Source organism: Ranitomeya imitator, chromosome 4 (assembly GCF_032444005.1).
Source record: "Ranitomeya imitator isolate aRanImi1 chromosome 4, aRanImi1.pri, whole genome shotgun sequence".
Lineage (NCBI taxonomy): Eukaryota > Metazoa > Chordata > Amphibia > Anura > Dendrobatidae > Ranitomeya > Ranitomeya imitator.
Window position 1 is genome coordinate 94754113 of NC_091285.1, and position 19518 is coordinate 94773630.

At 41.4% G+C, this 19518-nt stretch overlaps 1 protein-coding gene across 1 annotated transcript in view; it reads left to right on the forward strand.

Moving 5' to 3' along the window:
• Window positions 1–19518, forward strand: part of DOCK2 (dedicator of cytokinesis 2) — a 1209209-nt gene that overhangs the window by 640591 nt on the left and 549100 nt on the right. Inside the window, exons 30-31 of the mRNA XM_069763868.1 lie at window positions 6659–6737; window positions 10945–11045. Coding sequence (XP_069619969.1) covers window positions 6659–6737; window positions 10945–11045 — 180 coding nt within the window. The remainder of the gene's footprint in view (window positions 1–6658; window positions 6738–10944; window positions 11046–19518) is intronic.

Sequence of the window (19518 nt, forward strand, 5' to 3'; positions counted from 1 at the left end):
CGCACAATGTAAAGCTCAGAATGAAAGGAGCACCATATTTGAAGTACAGATTTTTCTGGAATGTTTTGAGGGTGCCATGTCAGATTGACAGAGCCTCTAAGGTTCCAGAACAGCAGAACACCTCCATAAGTTTCAACAAGGGGTGCTGTGATCATTTTGACACCACATCTGTGTCAGAATTTTATACCATTGGGTGGTGAAAAACAAATAATTGCATTTTTACCAGTAAAATGTTGTTTTAGCTCCAGATTTGTAATTTTTATAAGGGCTAGTAAGAAAAAATGAATGACACAGATTGGTGAGCAATTTCTCCTGAGTGCGCCAAATCCCTACATGTAAATGAGAACTACTTTTCAGGCACAGTGAAAAGCTCAGAAGGGAATGAGTGCAATATTATCGTGCAGATTTTGCTTTACTAGTTTGAGGGTGTCATGTTACATTGGCAGAGCCCATGAGGTGCTAGAATAGCAGAACCTTTCCACAAGTAACCCCATTTTGCAAAGTAAATCTCTCAATAAATTCATCTAGAGGTGCAATGATTATATTGACACCACAGGTTTGTCACAGACTTTTATGCCATTGGGCAGTGAAGAAAAAATAATTACATTTTCGCCACCTAGAGTGTGTGTTAGCCCCAAGTTTTACATTTTCATACTGAGAAATGGGACACATTGTGATGATATTTTTACCCATGTGTAGATGTACAGTACTGCTTAGTCATACGGAGTGACTCAGTAGGGACAAAGTGCTATTTGCATCCTAGAGGGCAGATTTTCCTAGGATAGTTTGCGGATTCCATATAAAGAGCCACCTAGTTATAGAAAAGCATAATATCCAAGATAGGGTCACTTGAGAGGAGAGTATAACTCTCTGGGAATTTATCTGCAGATGTAGTGATGAATTTTACTCCCTGGATGTTTTCCCGAAACAAGCAGTAGTTCATTTTGCTGAGTGAATATTGCAAACTGTCATTGTAGTGACCAGTATACTGTAATGACCAGTATGTTGAAGTCACCAGTACATTATGCCCAGCTCATGCTTCTGGAGACACGCACTTGTAAATTAGGTGGGGTCTCATTACTACAGAAATGCCAAACATGGGCACTAAATGTGGGTTTAGGCACAATAGGGCTCAGAAGGGAAGGGGGCATTTAGATTTGGGAGCAAAGAATTTGCTGAATTTCTTTTGAAGAACGAGGAGCCATTTCACTTTTCCAGAGCCTTTGTGCTACCAGTAATATGGAAGCCCCTATAGTTTTGTTAACAGATGATAGACCTGAGTGGGGACTTGCTTTTTTGGTGGATTGAGTTCAAGCTTTTATTAGGTACAGTGGGGCAAAAAAGTATTTAGTCAGTCAGCAATAGTGCAAGTTCCACCACTTAAAAAGATGAGAGGCGTCTGTAATTTACATCATAGGTAGACCTCAACTATGGGAGACAAACTGAGAAAAAAAAATCCAGAAAATCACATTATCTGTTTTTTTAACATTTTATTTGCATATTATGGTGGAAAATAAGTATTTGGTCAGAAACAAACAATCAAGATTTCTGGCTCTCACAGACCTGTAACTTCTTCTTTAAGAGTCTCCTCTTTCCTCCACTCATTACCTGTAGTAATGGCACCTGTTTAAACTTGTTATCAGTATAAAAAGACACCTGTGCACACCCTCAAACAGTCTGACTCCAAACTCCACTATGGTGAAGACCAAAGAGCTGTCAAAGGACACCAGAAACAAAATTGTAGCCCTGCACCAGGCTGGGAAGACTGAATCTGCAATAGCCAACCAGCTTGGAGTGAAGAAAGCAACAGTGGGAGCAATAATTAGAAAATGGAAGACATACAAGACCACTGATAATCTCCCTCGATCTGGGGCTCCACGCAAAATCCCACCCCGTGGGGTCAGAATGATCACAAGAACAGTGAGCAAAAATCCCAGAACCACGCGGGGGGGCCTAGTGAATGAACTGCAGAGAGCTGGGACCAATGTAACAAGGCCTACCATAAGTAACACACTACGCCACCATGGACTCAGATCCTGCAGTGCCAGACGTGTCCCACTGCTTAAGCCAGTACATGTCCGGGCCCGTCTGGAGTTTGCTAGAGAGCATTTGGATGATCCAGAGGAGTTTTGGGAGAATGTCCTATGGTCTGATGAAACCAAACTGGAACTGTTTGGTAGAAACACAACTTGTCGTGTTTGGAGGAAAAAGAATACTGAGTTGCATCCATCAAACACCATACCTACTGTAAAGCATGGTGGTGGAAACATCATGCTTTGGGGCTGTTTCTCTGCAAAGGGGCCAGGACGACTGATCCGGGTACATGAAAGAATGAAAGGGGCCATGTATCGTGAGATTTTGAGTGCAAACCTCCTTCCATCAGCAAGGGCATTGAAGATGAAACGTGGCTGGGTCTTTCAACATGACAATGATCCAAAGCACACCGCCAGGGCAACGAAGGAGTGGCTTCGTAAGAAGCATTTCAAGGTCCTGGAGTGGCCTAGCCAGTCTCCAGATCTCAACCCTATAGAAAACCTTTGGAGGGAGTTGAAAGTCCGTGTTGCCAAGCAAAAAGCCAAAAACATCACTGCTCTAGAGGAGATCTGCATGGAGGAATGGGCCAACATACCAACAACAGTGTGTGGCAACCTTGTGAAGCCTTACAGAAAACGTTTGTCATTGCCAACAAAGGATATATAACACAGTATTGAGATGAAATTTTGTTTATGACCAAATACTTATTTTCCACCATAATATGCAAATAAATTGTTAAAAAAACAGACAGTGTGATTTTCTGGATTTTTTTTTTCTCAGTTTGTCTCCCATAGTTGAGGTCTACCTATTATGTAAATTACAGACGCCTCTCATCTTTTTAAGTGGTGGAACTTGCACTATTGCTGACTGACTAAATACTTTTTTGCCCCACTGTACATTTTACATAACGTTTGGGATTACATTTATCCGGCGCTCTACGCTGAGCAATTACTTTGGAGTTTCTATCTCGATCCATTCACTATAATGAGGAAGCAGAGTTACTCTGGACTCCATCTGGCCTCTGTGAAAAAATTAACAGGAGTTGAAGAATTTGTTTTATTTTTTATGTCGTTCCTCGAGCGGTGTAAGTGATTAGGTGACTTTATTCTTTGGGTTGGTGCCATTTCAGCGATACCAGATTTTTATTGGGTTTTTATGTTTGGCAACTGTCACACAGGAAAAGACACTTTTGATTGTGAAAAATAGTTTTTGCATCACAATATTTAGATACCTATCATTTTTAAATATTTCAGCTGACAGCCATGTGAGGGCTTGATTTTTGAGGGACGAGTTGTAGTTTATATTTGTACCATTTTTGGGCACATTACATTTTTTGATCACTTTCCATTCCACTTTTTGGGGAGACAAAATGAACAAAAACCAGCAATTCAGGAATTGCTTTTTGTTTTTCTTTACACTGTTCCACGTGTGGTAAAATTGGTAAGGTAGCTTTATTCTTCGGGTTAGTACAATTACAGCAATATTCAATTTATACCTTTTTTATGTTTTGGCACTTTTACACAATAAAAACTATTTTATAGAAAAAAATCATCATTTTTGCATTGCTTAATTCTGAGAGTTATAACTTTTTTATTTTTCTGCTGAAGGAGCTGTATGGGGGCTTGTTTATTGCATGAAAATATTATGTTTTTAGTGGTAACATTTTTATTTACATTTGTCTTTGTGATCGCGTTTTATTGAATCTTTTGGGCACCATTGCTGCAGGGTTTAAGCTGCAGCACCATTGGGCACTTTTGAGCACCATTGCTGCATGGGCTCATGGGCCCATGATGTGTGGCTCACGAATGTCTGCCAGGTGTAAATAACTATTAAGAGCAGATCTCTAGATGGCGACATTTGTGTGTAGCCCTGTACAGAAGAGCAGCTTTGAATGGGGGTGAGATAGGAAACCATGGAGCTTGGCATACTGCCTTGGTGTGATATAAGTGGAAAAGCTTTGGTTGTCATTCTACTGTAATGGGGGCTCTGGGTGTCACTACTGTGAGTAGTGAAAGAGCTGGTTGTGGCTCGTGACACTCTCTCAGAGCTGAATGTGGCTCACAACGCTCTTTCATAGCTAGATGTGGCTCTCAATGTCAGAAAGGTTGGGGACCTCTGATATAGAGTATACTTGTGGGTAAACTGTGTATATACTGGTGCTTCTCACAAAATTAGAATATCATCAAAAAAATAATTTATTTCAGTTTTCAATACAAAAAGTGAAACTCATACAGTGCCTTGCGAAAGTATTTGGCTCCCTGGAACTTTTCAAACCTTTCCCACATATGATGCTTCAAACATAATTCTTCACCAAAAATTTGCATTTGGTATCTTTAACAACAAGTGGAACACAATTGTGAAGTTGAACAAAATTTATTGGTTATTTTAAATTTTTGTGGAAAATCAAAAATTGAAAAGTGAGGCGTGCAATATTTTTCGGCCCCTTTAATTCAGTGCAGCAAACTCACTCCAGAAGTTCATTGTAGATTTCTGAATGATCCAATGCTGTCCTAAATGCCAAATGATGATAAATATACAGTAATCCACCTGTGTGTAATTAATTCTCTGTATAAATGCACCTGCTCTGTGATGGTCTTCATGATGCTCTCTGTGCTTCAAACAGAACCCTGAGACTAAGGAACACAACAGGCAGGTCTGTGATACTGTTGTGGAGAAGGTTAAAGCCGGATTTGGATACAAAATGATTTAGAAAACTTTAAACATTCCAATGAGCACTGTGCAAGCAATCATATTGAAATGGAAGGAGTATCATACCACTACAAATCTACCAAGACCCGGCCGTCCCTCTAAACTTTCATCTCAAACAAAGAGAAGACTGATCTAAGATGCCGCCAAGAGGCCCATGATGAGCTGCAGAGATCTACAGCTGAGGTGGGACAGTCTGTCCATAGGACAACAATTAGTCGTACACTGCAGAAATTGGCCTTTTATGGAAGAGTGCCAAGAAAAAAGTAATTTCTCAAAGATATCCATAAAAAATGCGTAATTTAAAGTTTGCAACAAGCTACCTGGGAGACACACCAAACATGTGGAAGAAGGTGCTCTGGTCAGATGAAACTAAAATCGAACTTTTTGGCAACAATGCCAAACAATATATTTGGTGTAAAGGCAACACAGCTCTTCACCCTGAACACACCGTCCCCACTGTTAAACATGGTGGTGGCAGCATCATGGTTTGGGCCTGCTTTTCTTCAAAATTGATGGGAAGATGGATGCAGTCAAATACAGAATCATTCTTGAAGAAAACCAAAGACCTGAGACTGGAACAGAGATTTGTTTTCCAAGACAATGATCCCAAACATAAAGCAAAATCTACAATGGAATTGTTCACAAATAAACGTATCCAGGCGTTAGAATGCCCAAGTCAAAGTCCAGACCTCAATCCAATTGAGAATCTGTGGAAGAGCTGAAAACTGCTGTTCACAATCTCCATCAAACCTCACTGAGCTTGAGCTGTTTGCCAAGGAGGAATGTGGAAGAATTTCAGTCTCTCGATGTACAAAACTGATAGAGACATACCCCAAGTGACTTGCAGCTGTCTTTATAGCAAAAGGTAGCAGCTCTCTCCATAGCAAAAGGTAGCACAACAAAGTATTAAGTTAAGGGGCCGAATAATATTGCACGCCCCACTTTTCAGTTTTTGAATTTCCACAAAAATTTAAAATAACCAATAAATTTCGTTCAACTTCACAATTGTGTTCCACTTGTTGTTGATTCTTCACCAAAAATTCACATTTGGTATCTTTGTTTGAAGCATGAGATGTGGGAAAATGTTGAAAAGTTCCAGGGGGCCGAATACTTTTGCAAGGCACAGTATTTTACTTAACTTTTAATATTTGACATAGCAAATGTATTGACCGTATATAGACATACAACTTTAATCTCTCCTGTCAAACCCATGTCTTCAGATGTTATGCTTGAGGCCACATTCAGTATTTGGTCAGTATTTATATAGAATAGATAGACATCAGTGACATATACAATTAGTACAGTCTGAGTACAGCTTACTGTACATGAATTTAATTATTAAAAGATTATTTTTCTAAAAAAAAATGGTGTGGGCTCCCGTGTAATTTTCTTAACCAGCAAAGGGAAAGCTGACGGTTGAGAGCAGATATTTATAACCTGGGAATGGGATAATACCCATGAAGCTTTCCAGGCTATTAATATCAGTTTACAGCAGTATACTTAGCCTTTTACTGCCTATTAATTCCACAGTGATTTATGTATATTATCATCACTGTCCACAATGGGACTCACAATCTAAATTCCCTATCACTGTGACTTTGGAGTGTGGTCGAAAAGAAGAGAACATGGAGGAAGAACACGCAAACAAAGGGAAAACATACAAACTCTTTACAGATGTTGTCCTTGGTGGGATTTGAACCCAGGATCCCAGTGCTGCAAGGCTACACTGCTAACCACTGAGCCACCATATTAATATTATTTTATTATGTTTGTTTAAATTTGAGAGGACTCTTTGGAGAAGGGCACTAAGTTTTGATATGGGGTCCTGTGATTTGGGCACTCTTATGGCAGTATAATTTACATTTTAATGAACACCTTGTTTGACACAAACTATACATATGTATTTGTTTTGCAGAGTTTTCTTGAGAGCTATTGACAAGTTTGCCAGAATAATGGAGCAGAAATTTCTTGAGAATATGAATTTTGAAGTGCAGGTATAGTAGTACTGTAGAGATTTATTTAAATCACTTACACATTAAACTACAGCATTTGTTTATTTGTTTTTGTTTTAGGGTATGTTCCCATGGTCAGAAAACAATGTGGGTTGGATGCTGCATACATCTGCAGCGTCCAACCTGCAGCAGCCAGATGTTACAGCATAGTGGATGGGATTTCAAGAAATCCCATGTCCACAGTGCGTGCATCGACACCGTGGCTCACCTGCGTAGATGGACATGCAGCGTGTCTTTCCAGACTGCAGCGTGTCTATTTATCTTGCAGAGATGCTCAGTCTCCGCAAGATAAATATCATCCGTCCAATGTATAGGATGCAGTGATTCCACACACATCAATGAACACATGCGGAATCTCTTGCGTTCAAAAGCCGGCAGGACTTTGGAAGCAGTGGACATGTGCTGCTTTTAAAGCGCTGCCAATAACTAACCGTGGGGACGTGTCACCTTATTGTTTGCATTGGTGGTCAGAGTTTTGGATTTCCATGTTTGTGAGTGATTTATCATTTGAAACTGTTCTAAAAGTCACAAAACTTGATGCTAATTTATTCCAGTCAACCTTGCAGTGATTTTCTTTTGCACGCCAGTAATTTTCTATGAATTTTTCATGACATTTTCCAAAATCTGCACTGAAAATGTGCAAAGATTAAAAGCAAAGATGAACACAATTTTTTTACTTTATTTAAAATTCATCAACAACATGCACTGGGTCAGTGTCACCACCCGGGCAAATGGCCGGGCCATGGACAAACGGGGTGGGCCCACTCGTCATCGACAGGGGCATAACTACCTCAGATACACATTCCGCTGAAATATATTGCAATGCACGAACCCATCTAATCCATGCTCGGCAAAACACACTCCCCTCACTTGCACACTAAAGTCAGCTGTCGGCTTCAGAAGAGGATGCCACACAGTAGGTGAGCGGAGGGGAGGGGAGTATTATTTATTTAAATCAGTGATTACACTATGTCAATGGCCATTCTACTACATGGATGACTATTATTCCTTATACTGTATGGATGGCTAAGGGCTATGAATTATACGACATGGATAACTTTGTGCTGTGCATTATACTACATGGATAACTATGGGCTTTGCATTATACTACATGGATGACTATGAGCTGTGCATTATACTACATGGATGACTTAGGGATGGGCATTATACTACATGGATGACTATGGACTGTGCATTATAGTACATAGATTTCTATGGGCTCTGCATTATGCTACATTGATGACTATGGGCTGTGATTCGCCCGCCAGGGCCGTGGGGTACTCAGTACCGGGTCCGGTCGCAATGTAAGGGGTAGTGACAGTGGCAGTGATCTGGTCTATGGTCCTGGGTGCCCAAGTAAAAGGGATGGTCTTTAAAGGGGTTGTGGAAATAATGAAAGTTTGTGATGCCAACTGTAGTTTTCAGTCAATGGAGACAGATGTTTCTTAAAGGGGTTCTCTGGGGTGATGTTATGGCAGCTAGATGGTATAACTTCCCATAGGTGAAGTTGGGTCCCCAGGGCCCCCAGTGTGCAGGTCAAGATGGTGGGTGGTACGGTAAAAAACGGAGGACACATGTTTGCAGTCTCTTTACCTGGTTTACTGACAGCTTCAGGCAACCGCAGTCCATGGCACCAGATTACAGGTACAAGCAGGGTCCGGCTGGCTTGTAAGCAAGTTCAGTGTCCCCTTTACCAGGTGGAGATAAAAGCATTTCTACCAGCACTTTGGCGTAGTCCCTTACTGCCTGTGGAGTCTATTAAGGTTCTCACAGTTCTCTCTGTCCTCCATAAAGGTGGGACACTAACCTGTATGACAGGTGACTTGAGTCTTTTTACAGGGTCTCCATCACGACCTGGGCTCTATGCACCACTGTGTCTCCTGGGGGTTAGGGTGGACAGGTTATATGTAGTCCAGCTGTCCTGCCGGTTTCTGCTGTGCCTCTTAGAGTCCGACACAACTTCGGTCTTCCGGCTACCGGGAGTCTGCGCTCTGCAGGGAAGTAGCCCAGTCACAGCTATCCACCCAAGTTGTCACTCTCCTGTGCTTCACTCTCCTGCACGCTCTCTACAATCTGTTATTTCCTTCTGTATTCTCTTTCCCTAGGAGCTGCAGCAACTCTAGCTGCAAGGCCCCTTCAGTCCTTCCGACACTCACTGTCTGACTGCCCACTTCTCTGTCCTCCTGACACACTGACTGACCTCCCCTCCAGACCAGAATATGCATCTCAGCCACCTCCTGTCACCTCCAGCTCAAAAATATTTTCAGAATCCGTCCTTTCTTCAACCCTCACTCTACCAAAATGCTCGTGCATGCCCTAATCATCTCCCGCCTTGACTACTGCAACATCCTCCTCTGTGGCCTACCTTCTAACACTCTCGCACCCCTTCAGTACATCCTTAACTTTGCTGCCTGACTAATTAATCTCTCTCCTCGCTATACTCCTGCTTCCCCTCTTTGCAAATCTCTTCACTGGCTCCCAATTTCCCAGCGTATCCAGTTTAAACTACTAACACTGACCTACAAAGCCATCCATAACCTTTCTGCTCTGTATATTTCCAACTCAACACCATCGGAACTACTGCAACCCTCGACCTACTGTCTCTTTCCCCATAATCCTGTAGAATGTAAGCCCGCAAGGGCAGGGTCCTCGCCCCTCTATATCAGTCCGTCATTGTTAGTTTGTTTACTGTATGTGATATCTGTAACTTGTATGTAACCCCTACTCATGTACAGCACCATGGAATCAATGGTGCTATATAAATAAATAATAATAATAATAATAATTATACAATATGGAGGAATATGGGCCGTGCATTATATCATATGAAAGATATGGGCTGTGTATTATACTGATATAGCGGTCACGTGAGCGGTCAAGTGACCGGTCACCTGGCCGCGACGTCATCAAAGGTCCTTCACTCTCTGCAATTCTCAGGAACGGAGGCGGACGCTTGCAGCGGTGACAGCCAGGGTTCTTCGGAGGGGTGAGTATAGCCATATTTTTTATTTTTATTCTTTATTTTTTACATTAATATGGATCCCAGGGCCTGAAGGAGAGTTTTCTCTCCTTCAGGCCCTGGGAACCATCGAGGATACATTCCGATATTTGTGTCCCATTGACTTGTATTGGTATCGGGTATCGGCGAGATCCGATATTTGCCGGTATCGGCCGATACCATACGATACTAATACTTTCAAATATCGAACGGTATCGCTCAACACTACTGAAGATTGTTCCCTCCAAATTTAGGTGACATAGTCCCTTTAAATGAGGTTTTGAGCACCTTGAGGGGTGCAGTTTTTAGAATGGTGTCACACTTGGGTATTTTCTATCATAAAGACCCCTCAAAGTGACTTCAAATGTGATGTGGTCCCTAAAAAAAATGGTGTTGTAAAAAAGAGAAATTGCTGGCCAAATTTTAACCCTTATAACTCCCTAATAAAAAAATGTTGGTTCCAAAATTGTGCTGATGTAAAGTAGACATATGGGAAATGTTGCTTATTAAGTATTTTATGTGACATAACTCTGTGATTTAAGGGCATAAAAATTCTAAGTTGGAAAATTGCAAAATTTTTAAAATTTTTGCCAAATTTCCATTTTTTTCACAAATAAACGCAGGTAATATCAAAGAAATTTTTTACCAGTGTCATGAAGTACAATATGTCACGAGAAAACAGTGTCAGAATCATTAGGATCAGTTGAAGTGTTCCAGAGTTATAACCTCATAAAGGGACAGTGGTCAGAATTGTAAAAATTGGCCCGGTCATTAACGTGTAAACCACCCTTGGGGGTAAAGGGATTAAACATTTTATTCCACTACGTAAATGGAAAAATAAACTAAAATATTTTATTATCTTTGTTATTGTACTGATCTGGAAAATCATATTGCCAAACCAATTCACATAGTGAACATGGTAAATTAAAAAAAAAAATAGCAAAATAGCACTTTTTGTTCAATTTTGCCATGCATTCATTTTCCCGTATTTTCCAGTGCATCAAATGATGGATAGTGTTATTCAAAAATACAATTTTTCCCACACAAAACAAGCCCTCAAATGGGTATGTGAGTGGAAAAATAAAAAAGTTACAGCTCTTGAAGGAAAGGAAATTGACCTCGGCGGGGAGGAGTTAAGAAGAAATATATATTTCTTGACTGACATTCTGTTTTATCTATTCTAATTTTCAGCTGTGGAACAATTATTTTCACCTGGCAGTAGCTTTTATTACTCAGGACTCCCTACAGCTAGAGAATTTCTCTCATGACAAGCGCAATGGGATTTTGTACAAGTAAGTAATGATTTTCTCACTTAAAGAGTACCTAAACCTGTGACACAAATTTAAATATTTATAGTTCTCTTTAAAGTAATGACGGATCAGCCGTCTTTATGGGCATTTAGGTAATATAAGGTTGAATAAAATTACACCTTGGTTTCTGTGATCTGGTGTTTTTTTCCAGAGACATCCATATTATTTCCTAATATGTAAATGAGTTATGAAGATCTCTGGACTGTACATAGATCTCCCTGAGAGTGGGGCAGCATAGTGGTTCAATCAGAAAACAAAATGACCTCACCGTTGTGGGCATACACCATCACATAGGTTTCAGAGATCCAGCAAGCTCCTCGGCTAGGGCAAATAAAGCTGTGAAGATTTTATAAGAAATGCTGGGTATTTTGTTATATTGGATTTATTACATTTTCATTAAAATCGGGTCACAAACAGGACAGTGTTCTGGGGTTGATGGATTTCGACTTGAACAAGTCTTAATCATAACAAGTCCCTAGTATGTAGCTTTCTCACTTAAGACATTTACACCCTCCCCCCGCAGTGACATCACTAGAATTAATTTTATGTAGAGATGGGCAGACCCATGGATGTTCAGGTTCAGCGAACACTTCAAAAAAGTTTTGGTACCAGAATAGTACCCAAACCGCATTCACTTGAATGGAAGGCCCGACCATCCAGTGTTTGCCACGCTGTCATGTGCATGACAGTGCAGTAAACACTGCATATGATCAGTGGTAAAATCATTACCGCATGTCAGATGGCTGCGGTTCCCACGCTGTCAAATGTCAGTGTGAGCCTGCAGCTGTGATCAGAAGTGTAAAGTTTACCTCCAGTCACTGGTGTTGGCTGATGGGACTACCCTCTCCCATCAGCCTATGCCTGCTGCCTCTAATAACAGTGAGTTGTTGGCTGCTGATGGGAGCATTCATCAACCTGCGCCTAAACTCTAAATAAATATTTAAAAAAATGCTTAGTTTCTCCTGTATTATTAATAATCAGCCAGGCAAAATTTACACCAAAAGATAAATATCAGCCCGCAGTTGCCCAGGAAAGGCACATCTATTAGATGAGCTAATTCTGGCGCTTTACCCTGCTCTTCCCACTTGCTTTGCAGCGGTGGCAAGTGGGGTAATATTTGTGAGGTTGATGTCACGTATGTATTGTCCGGTGACATCAAGCCCACAGCTTAGTAATGGAGAGGCTGACAGGGGCATAACCATGACTCGTTACCAGCCTGAGAATACCAGCCCCCATCTGTCTGCTTTCAGAAGGCTGGTTGTCAAAAATGTGGAAGAGCCTACACCTTTTTTTAATTATTTATATAAATAATTTAAAAAACAGCGTGGGGACCCCTCTATTGTTGGTAACTAGCCTTGCCAACACTGACAGCTGAGGATTACAGTTTTTTCCTGGCTGGTTATCAAGAATAAAGGGGGAAGGCTGCATTTTTTTTTTAATATTTATTTAGAGCGCAGGCGCCAGCTGATGAATACTCACATCAAATAAAAGAATAAAAAAATACACATAATTGATATTGCCATGTTCAGAAATGCACATTCTATCAATATATTGAAGAATTTCTTATTGTTGAATGGTGTAATGAGAAAAAAAAAATCAAATCTCCAGGATTACGTTTTTTGGTCGCAGCAGTATTGCATTAAAGTGCAATAACGGCGATAAAAGATCATATCTACAACAAAATGGTATCAATAAAATCATCAGCTTGGCATGCAAAAAAAGGCCCTCACCCAACCCCAGATTAAGAAAAATTGAGATGCTATGGGTCTCTAAAAAAAAAATACAAAAAAAAATTAAAAAAAGGTTATTTTCCAAGACAGTTTAAATTTTTTTTCACCACTTAAATAAAAAAATAACCTATAAATGTTTGGTATCTTCAAACTCGTAATAACCTGGAGAATCATAATGGCAGGTCAGTTTTGGCATTTAGTAAACATTGTAAAAAAGGCAAGCAAAAAACTTGTGGAATTGCACTTTTTTGCAATTTCATGGCACCTTGAATTTTTTTTTCCATTTTTCAGTAAACTATATCGCATAACTAAATGAAAAAATGGCCTAGCTATTGATGGCACTTCCACAATTAACTATGTACTTACAAATACCCAGAAACACATGCCAAGTGTTTTATAAGAAAGTACATAAATCTTTATTGAACAATTAGTTACATAAAATTAAAACACCAATGGGAAACACAAATTGCAAAACAGCTCTGTAAATACAGGGACATGTAAACCTAAAGTATGTTGGATATCACCTTAAAAAGAAGTAATGTCTTCCATATGAAAGAAGTACAGAGGTGATGAAAAAATATGAGCAAAAAAAGGGGTACACTGACAAGGAATATGTCCAAAGTATATGTACTTCCCTAGTATAAGTTTAACCCTTTTTCCTTCGAAAAAGAGAAGGGGGATTTTAAATTTTTCAAAAAACATATATCTGCACGGTATATGAGAGTCCATTAATACCCCCAAAGGAAGAAGCTATCGTGAATCGCGCGTCGGCGCACCCTCTGCAATCAGGTCTTGTATACCTTTTGTTTCTAAGAGCTCCCTATGTTCCCTCACTATTTACTCAAACAGACGGCATTTCTAGCAGCATGATGCACTTTAGTACTATGCATATCTCTGATGGTATGGGATTAATCCCTGTTACTAGTCATTGCCACTAACTCCATTGTAAACTGTATTCCCAGTGTAATCTGCATCTTTGAGGTACAATGATCAGTGTGCATTACCGTTAGTGAGGATCAGACTGCTCCATATATCTATTACATGAGCAATAACTGTAATAATTAATTATGTCTGATTGAATACCTATTGTTTTATTCTTGGTGATGAATTGGTCTAATTATATTTGTACTACTACTATTGAAATATTGCACCTTTCTTTAATAGGGGTTTAACATACGTTGACTCTCATAAGCACCAACCGTGCAGATATACAGTATGTTTTTGGGAAAAAAAACAAAAACAAACTTGTTTTTCGAAGGAAAAAGGGTTAAGGTTATACTAGGGAAGTACATATATTTTGGACATATTCCTTGTCAGTGTATCCCTTTTTTGCTCATATTTTTTCATCACCTCTGTACTTCTTTCATATTTTTTAAGGTGATCTCCAGCATACTTAAGGCTCGTTTCACATTTGCGTTTAAATCCGCAGCGTTTAAAACGAATCCGCAAGTGGTGGAAAAAACGCATATAAACGCATACAAACGCAGCGGTTTTTAGACGCATGCGTTGTTGCATGCGGTTAAAAAAACACCGCGTTTGTACGCGTTTACATGCGTTTTTTCCTGCGTTTGCGTTTTTGGTGCGCATGATGAGAAATTTCACAAGAGAAAAATCAAGATAACCAGACACCGCCAATGGGACTACAGAGGGCGTATATGATGAGATCTCTATATATAGACCCTAGGGCTACTGAAATTTTAACAGTTTGCTACTGTATCCTGTGTCATGATGGATCTTTGCATGGAGAGCTTTTATTTCAACCTGGATTTCAGCTTCAAGCTGTTTCTTGCCTGTGCTTTTGCTTGGGAGCAAGACAGAAATCGCGAAAGATTGAAAAGGAGACAACGTAAGCATTTTTGGAGGCACCCCATTATTGAACTACGTGAAAGCCGTGGAGCCTATCACACGCTCTATGCCGAGCTTAATGCCAACCCGGAGAAATTGCAGGAATACACACGAATGTTGCAAGACTCGTTCCGGGATTTGCTTTCTCGTGTCCAAGGAGCCATACGGCGACAGGACACCCAGCTCCGTAGAGCGATTCCACCCGAGGAACGTCTGCCGGTTACATTAAGGTACGTTCAAAATCTAAACCTATTACAGTCCAAATTTAGGTTTTTCTGACATGTATTTTTTGTGTATTTTCCTTTCTTTTTTTATTTTTTAGAAAGAATAGATTGTAATTTTTTTTTGTGTTTGTTTTTCTTCCAGATTTCTGGCCACCGGAGAGAGTTTATCATCCCTCCACTTCCAATACCGGCTTGGAATATCCACCCTGTCCGGAATAGTTGTGGACACCTGCCAGGCTTTGTGGAATGTACTCCGGGATGAGTTTATACCCCTACCCACCTTGGACATGTGGCTTGATATTGCGGAAAAATTCTGGAATGTGTGTGATTTCCCCAACTGTTTAGGAGCGGTGGATGGAAAGCACATTCACATTATCAAATCAGCCAGGACAGGATCGGAGTACTTCAATTACAAAAAATATTTTTCTGTGGTGCTCATGGCAATAACCGATGCGAACTGTCGCTTCATCACTGTGGACATTGGAGCTTTTGGCCGTGGCAACGATTTCCAGAGTTTCAAGAACTCTGATATGAACCGCCGTGTGTATGGCAACAATTTCAATTTTCCACCACCACAACCTCTCCCCAACACTCAAGGTCCACCAATGCCATTTGTTATGGTTGGGGATGAGGCCTTCCAGATGTGTGGAAACCTACTGAAGCCATATTCCAGTCGGGACTTGAACCACACTAGAAGGATCTTTAACTACAGACTGACCAGGGCCCTAAGAACAGTAGAGTGTACCTTTGGTATTCTGGTCGCTAAATGGCGCATTCTTGTATCAGCCATAAATCTAAAAGTGGAAACAGTTGACGAGGTGGTCAAAGCCTGTGTGGTTCTCCACAATTACATAATGATTAAAGAGCGACCCAACATTGAACTGGACGAACCAGTTGCACACCCACTGCCCAATTTCCAGCATCACCCGCAGCGGTCAACTGCAGCCGTTGGTCACATGCGGGACCAATTTGCTGCCTTTTTTGATTCAGATATTGGACGTGTGTCATGGCAGGACAATGTAAATGTCCTGTTGTATATAATATCTGTACCAGTAATTTTCTACAATGATAATAATATTTCTCTTTAATAAACTTTAGTTTTGGTTGTGTTGACCATCTCTCCTATATTTTTCCTCTCCAAACCAAGGTTGTCCTAAAACTGGCAGTATTTGATCTGTATTTAATATCAGTCTTTGTAATCCAAAACCAGGAGTGGGTGATAAAGGCAGAGGTGCTAGTTATTAGGTTAATATCATAATTTACCTCTAATTGTTCCACTCCTTGTTTTGGTTTACAAATACTGAGATAAAACACTGGCCACATACTGCTAGTAATGGCAGCCATGTTGCTTTATTGGTAAGCTGGTTGACGTCATTGTGTCATGATTGTCTTCTCATGTATCCATTGGACACAAACTGAAGAGACAATCACTGTCACACTATCTATACTCATCAAGTCAGGTGTCAGAAATAATGAATTCATGATAAACATATACAGGCTCATGAATTCACAATTTCTGACACCTGTGCAGGTGAGCATAGATATAAAGCGTGTGACCACCTTTTTTCACCTCAATTTGTGTGTAATAGAGTAAGTATAAAGAAGAGAAAATGGTGGTTATACAAGGCAGTTGTCTACTCAACAGGTCAGGTGTCATAACTAATGAGTTTTTTGACACCTGACCTGTTCAGTAGAGGACAGCACTGTATTTCCACCATTTTCTCTTCAGATTGCCACACTAGGCATAGACAAAAAGAGATTATGGAGATACATGTAATATTTTTTGTCCCACCTCATATCTGTATACTAAAGACACACAAAGCTGCAGCCTTTTTATTTTTAACTACTGGAGATATGATGTGGCCCAAAAAGTAAGTGTGTGGTGACGTTTCTTGGCGCACGGTGTGTGTTGCCGGCAGCGATAGACACAATAAACCAAACATAATTGTGGCAAATCAAACTTTTTTTATTTTGTTAACAACACAAAAAATTATTTTTTACTGCGCCGGCTTGGGGTAGAGTGATGTAAACGGGGGGTGTGAAGAACTGAGGCCTGGCTAACCGTGGACGACGCAGAGGTGGCAGGAGAAGGGGCAATGAAACTAGAAGGGTCTGGAAGTTCGGGGATGGGGCTTGACACATGAGAGGCTTGAGACGCACTGGAAGGGTGAGACAAAACTGACATAACAGACACATTGGTAGGTGAAGGGAGAGGAATGCTAAGAGTCCTCTGTTTTTTTTTTCTGGTTTTTTTTGGGGGGTTGCCTGGTTGGGGGCGTCTTGGTGGGCTCATATGCCATGGCGTGGTGGCGGGTGACCTGGCAGGGTCCGGCTGCACTGTGTCAGAGTTCATAGTGCTCATGCAGCCATGCCAGAGTCCATAGCGCTTGTCGAGCGGAAGGCCATGCCAGGGTCCTGCTGCATCGTGGTGGGGGCGGTACGGAAAGCCATGCCAGGGTCCTGCTGCATCGTGGTCTGGGTGGTACGGAAAGCCATGCCAGGGTCCTGCTGCATCGTGGTGGGGGTGGTACGGAAAGCCATGCCAGGGTCCTGCTGCATCGTGGTGTCAGTGGAGGAGGTCCAAGCAGGAGCAGCGGTTGTCACGGTGGTGGCGGTGGGATGTCCAACTGCACTCGTCATGGTGCTGGCACTGTAGTGGAGTCCACCTGTGGAAGGAATTGAGGTGGCCGTGCAGTGGTATGCAGCAGAGATCGGCATTGAGCTTAATCGTGACAGTGAAGTCACAGTTGGATATGCCGCCACTGCCTGCTGGAAATACCGACTCTGCTGCATAGCCTGCACGTAAGCAGCATTGCAGGCCTGCATGACACTCAGCTGGAGATCAGGAGTAAGGTGTTCCGACATGCCCTGCTCAATTTGGTTAAAAAAATGATGAGCTGGCCTCTGGAGGTCGGCTTTCACTTGATCAAGGCTTTTGATGACCTCCTGGATACGTGCATTCAAGAGGTTATGTGAAATATCCATTTGGTCACCTAAAGCCTTGATTGCTTCGTGTAAAACCGAGCTCAAGTGCAAAAACTCGGGCATGAATGACCTGTCCGAAGCCCTCTGCCGCTGCCGGGATGAGCCCAAAAAAAAGGGGGCAGTGGAAGAGGACTGCGAAAGGGGAAGACCTGATGGACCAGCTCCCTGGTCTCCAGTTAGTGTGGAAGGCCCACTTGCTGCTGCACTGCTGGATGGCTGGGACGGGTCCGTGGCTGTCGGATGAAGGACCGCTCCAGAAGCTGGGCCGACAGTCGTGCTGTATGTGCTGTGAAAAAAGGAAAAATAAAATTATTTTCAAAAATTTACCAGATGCAAAATCCTGTGGAATTTAAAAATACAGATTATGGCAATACAATACAACCTAAAGCATGTGATAAGTAATTACGTTCTCTGGGCAAGGACCGGTCTTAAAAATGCCAGAACGCGATGGTATTTTTACGTTCGGATCCTTGCTCCTGAACCACTGGGAACATGACTCTCTTGACGAAGGTCCTTATTGAAGCGGTCCTTCATCGAACGCCAACGTCTTTTTACTTTGTCCACTGTTAAAAAAACTCAAAAACATTATGGTCAGAAAATTGACTTTTTACCGTGCTCAGACAACTGTGTGTGATGAGAGAAACTAAGGAGAGTTTCTTTCATCACACACAGTCGAGTGAGTACGGCCAAGGTCTCTGCTGCTTCACACTGCAGTGCAATACTTACCAAATGCACTTTGGACCCGTGTCGTGGCGTTGTCCCAGCCATCCCACATTGCTTGGGCCACCTCATTCCATAACTGCCGGATCGTGGTGTTGTTCGAGTGCAGTGGATCCCGGGTGTCCCACAACGGGACTCGCTCCTGGACCACGGTGATAAGGAGGTCATTGTCTATCAGGTTATCGTCCGGTTTGTAACAAAAAAATTAAAGAAAGTCATTAAAGTTTGCTCAATTACATAAGGAAAAGAAAGAAAAAAGATGTTTAGAAATGGCATGAATAGGAAAGTCAAGATACAAAAGGATTCCAGAAAGAAAAAGTTTAGAAATACGAGTGGAAAGAAAGGAAGATTCAAGAATATTACACTGAGGACAGTCAGCCTTGTATACGTACCCGCTGCCGTCTTTCCACCGGACCTTGACTCCGCTGCTCCTGCCCTGTCTGTGCCTCAGTAGAAGAGCTCTAAAAAAAGGAAAAATCTAATTGTCACATGTGTCGATGTGACAGTGAATACTTACCAATCTGACGAGGCAAATACTTACCTCACTGACATGCTCCACTTCCGACTGTCGTGGCTGAAACTCCTCACCAGATGAAGAATCCGAAGAAGACATTCTGATGCATGTAGAAAGAAAGAAATGGCAGAAATTAAGACATGTATAGACAGAAAATAGAAAATAAAGGCATTGGCTAGGATATACTCACATTGTTCAGGGTCTTGTCCTCCAAGATGTGGCCTGTCCGTGTCTCGTCTTCTTCAGAGTCTGGTGAGAAGTGACCTGCAACTGTCCACACCCTCCCTTTTATCACCTTGATGGTGGGGGGTGGCTTATCGGTGTCTAGACATGGTTATCTTAATTGAAATGCATGCGTTCAAAAACGCAACCAAACGCATGTGCTTAAAAACGCATGTGTTTACATAGACAGCAATACGTTTTTTTTAAGCAAACCT